Source organism: Mustelus asterias, chromosome 4, assembly GCF_964213995.1.
Source record: "Mustelus asterias chromosome 4, sMusAst1.hap1.1, whole genome shotgun sequence".
Lineage (NCBI taxonomy): Eukaryota > Metazoa > Chordata > Chondrichthyes > Carcharhiniformes > Triakidae > Mustelus > Mustelus asterias.
Genome location: NC_135804.1, coordinates 124,369,770 through 124,373,174, shown reverse-complemented (window position 1 = coordinate 124,373,174; position 3,405 = coordinate 124,369,770). Strand labels below are relative to the sequence as shown.

Below are 3,405 nucleotides of genomic sequence, written 5' to 3'. Positions count from 1 at the left end.
ACTGGCTCAAGAGCAGCTTCTCCCCTGCTGCCATCAGAATTTTGAATGGACTTACCTTGCATTCAGTTGATCTTTCTCTACACCCTAGTTATGACTGTAACACTACATTCTGCACTCTCTTGTTTCCTTCTCTATGAATGGTATATTTTGGCTGTATAGCACGCAAGAAACAATACTTTTCACTGTATGTTAATACATGTGACAATAAATCAAATCAAACGTGCAGTGCTGTTAAGGAAAATCACAAGGCAATGGCACCAGGTGAATTCTCTTCCCCAGTCAGCAGCAGAGACTGGGTCATTGAGGTCAATCAAGGCAGAATTAGATTTTTGATACACAAGGGAGTCAATGGTTGGATCACTGAGGTGCAGATGCAAGTTGGAGATGAGACACAATCAGATCAGCCATGATCTTATTGAATAGCTCAGCAGGCTCAAAAGACCGAATGGTCTACCTCTACTCCCAAGTCCTATGTTCCTATAAATGGCTCCTTCAGAAAGCTGGCACGGACACAATGGGCCGAATGGCCTCCTCTATGTTGTAACGAACCAATGATCCAAATACTACAAACCCTCTAATGAACCCGTGACAAATTGGAAGTTACTGGTGAATAAGTGTGTATTTTAATGATGATGCGACTATTTTTCCATCAGAATGCTCATTTCCGCGTTTCGGGAAATCCAGTCCCCATCAGCCCAGCCCAGCCCAGCCTGCCGCCGCCCCCCCAGCCCAGCCCAGCCCAGCCTGCCGCCCCCAGCCCAGCCCACCGCCCCAGCCCAGCCCAGCCCACCGCCCCAGCCCAGCCCAGCCCAGCCCACCGCCCCAGCCCAGCCCAGCCCAGCCCACCGCCCCAGCCCAGCCCACCGCCCCAGCCCAGCCCAGCCCACCGCCCCAGCCCAGCCCAGCCCACCGCCCCAGCCCAGCCCAGCCCAGCCTGCCGCCGCCCCCGCCCCCGGTACCTGTCTTTGCCGGATCCTGCGGGCTAACTCCACCCCGGACAGCAGCAGAAGGGGCCGAACCGCCGGCGGCACCGGCCGCACATTCCGGGGGCCAAAAGACTGCACGAGCGAGAGGAGGGCGATCAGGAGGCGGGAGGCGGTGCGCAGCAGCAATGCCAGGCTGCGCTCGAGCAGCGACCGGGACATGGCTCGCGACAGAACACTCAGCTTCAAACAACAATCCAGCAACGGCCAAAGGGCGATGCGCGGAAGCCAACGGACACCCGAGGGGCGGGGCGCGTGCTTTCATCACACAATCTTTTCCTTTAAAGGCCCCTCCTCCCTAATCCCCTCCTTCCGTATTCCTCTCTCCCTCTCCCTCTCCATCCCCCACCCTCTCCTCCCGTCCTCCCCACCCTACCCTTCCTACCCCCCCTATCCCCCCCTCCCTCCGTTGCATGTTGCAGCTTTATGAAACCTTGGTTGGCCACATTTGGAGTATTGCGTGCTTTTGGCTGGGATGCGGATGGGCCCGGGTGGGGGTGGGGGTGGGGGTGGGAGCCTCCCCCTTCTCCAATCAGCTTGACTCATGTAGATCAGGCCCAGGACAGGGTGGTTTGGTCGCTTGCCCTGTCTTGTCAGCCTGGATCTGAAATGTCTCAACTTGTTGAGACTCTGAATTGGATTTGATTTGATTGAATTGGAAAAGTATAAAAAAAATTTAAAAATTGCGTGCAGTTCTGGTCGCCACACTACCAGAAGGACATGGAAGCTTTGGAAAAAGTGCAAAGAGGGTTCACCAGGATGTTGCCTGGTCTTGAGGGCTTTGGTGATGAGGAGAGGTTGAATAAATTAGGATTGTTTTCACTGGAAAGATGGAAGTTGAGGGGAGACCTGATAGAGGTCTACAAAATAATGAGAGGCATAGGTGGATGAGAGGTGGATGGTCAGAGTGAAAGTGTCAATTAGAAGAGGGCACAGGTTCAAGATGAGAGGGGGAATGTTTAAGGGAGATGTGCGGGGGAGGTTTTTTATGCAGAGTGGTGGGTGCCTGGAATGTGCTGCCACAGGAGGTGGTGGAAGCAGGCATATTAGCAACACTTAAGAGGCATCTGGATGAGTACATGAATTGAGGGATATGGACCGAGTAAGGGCAGAGGGTTTTTTTTTAGTTTAGTTAGGGCATCATGGTTGGCAGGGGCTTGGAGAACCGAAGGGCCTGTTCTTATGCTGTATTGTTCTTTGTTCTCATGCCACCTCCCCTCCCCCACTCCCTTCCTCCCTACCTCCCGTACTCCCTCCTCCCTTCCTCCCTCCCTTCACCCCTCCCTTCACCCCCACCTCCCTTCACCCTCCCTCGTCCCTCCAGGGTGGAGCTTGGGGGAGTCAGTCTTGCACTGACTGTGCAACTGTTAAGACGCTCAATAAACTGTTCCTTGTTTGAATTATACCGACCAATCTCGTGGTCTTTTTATAGTCTATAATTAGATCTGGCCATAAAAACTGGTGACGAAGCTGAGTCACGGCCCACAGACTGTGTGCTACTGCCAGTTTTCAGAACAAGGGGGAGTAAATCAGATTTCCCCTGGACTTTGAAAACAGCGTAGATTGAGGAGGTAGCATGATAGGCTTGCTGGGAATAGGCCTAAGCATCAAGGAAAGTGGTTGCGAGAGGACTGGGGCTACAGTCGGCAGATAGGATAAAAGACGGAATACTCATCCGGGAGCACCAAAATTGTCGGGGAGAGTGGATGCGAGGGGATTCGAGTTGCGGTCGACAGAAAAGTAGTGAGAGGATCAATAGCACAGTCGGTGAGTGAGTGGCTGGCACGAAGAGTGCGACATCTTTGAATTATCTTCAAATTTGCAGATGATACAAAGTTGGGTGGGAGGATGCAGAGATGCTTCAGCGTGATTTGGACAGGCTGTGTGTGTAGGCATCTGCATGGCAGATACAGTATAATGTGGATAAATGTGAAGTTATCCACTTTGGTAGCAATAATAGGAAGACAGGTTATTGCTTGAATGGGTGTAAATTGAGAGAGGTGGATACTCGACGAGACCTTGGAGTCCTCGTCCATCAGTAAGCACGCAGGTACCGCAGGCAGTAAAGAAGGCAAATGGTATGTTGGCCTTCATAGCGAGAGGATTTGAGTATAGGGATAGGGATGTTTTGCTGCAATTGTATAGGGCATTGGTGAGGCCACATCTGGAATATTGTGTGCAATTTTGGTGTCCTTATCTGAGGAAGGGTGTCCTTGCTATAGAGGTAGTATAGCGAATATATAATTATATATTTTTTTGTACAAAATATACAATACAGTGCCAACCCCATAAGGTCTGTCATAAGAGAGTAACACTTCTGACCTCCTTAAGACTTGTTTCACCTCCCAGTAAGGCTCCATTTCCATGGATGCTCTTTTCCAAGCAACCAGTGAAGGGCCCCTAAACCAAAGAATTTATCTTA

General features: G+C 51.5%; 1 protein-coding gene across 1 annotated transcript in view; it reads right to left on the bottom strand.

Annotated features, from left to right (window-relative positions):
* The window catches only part of LOC144492970 (fatty-acid amide hydrolase 2-like), a 37,528-nt gene extending 36,162 nt beyond the window's left edge, over window positions 1-1,366 (bottom strand). Inside the window, exon 1 of the mRNA XM_078211697.1 lies at window positions 960-1,366. Coding sequence (XP_078067823.1) covers window positions 960-1,145 — 186 coding nt within the window. The 5' untranslated portion in view covers window positions 1,146-1,366. The remainder of the gene's footprint in view (window positions 1-959) is intronic.
* Between the last annotated feature and the right edge of the window lie 2,039 nt (window positions 1,367-3,405).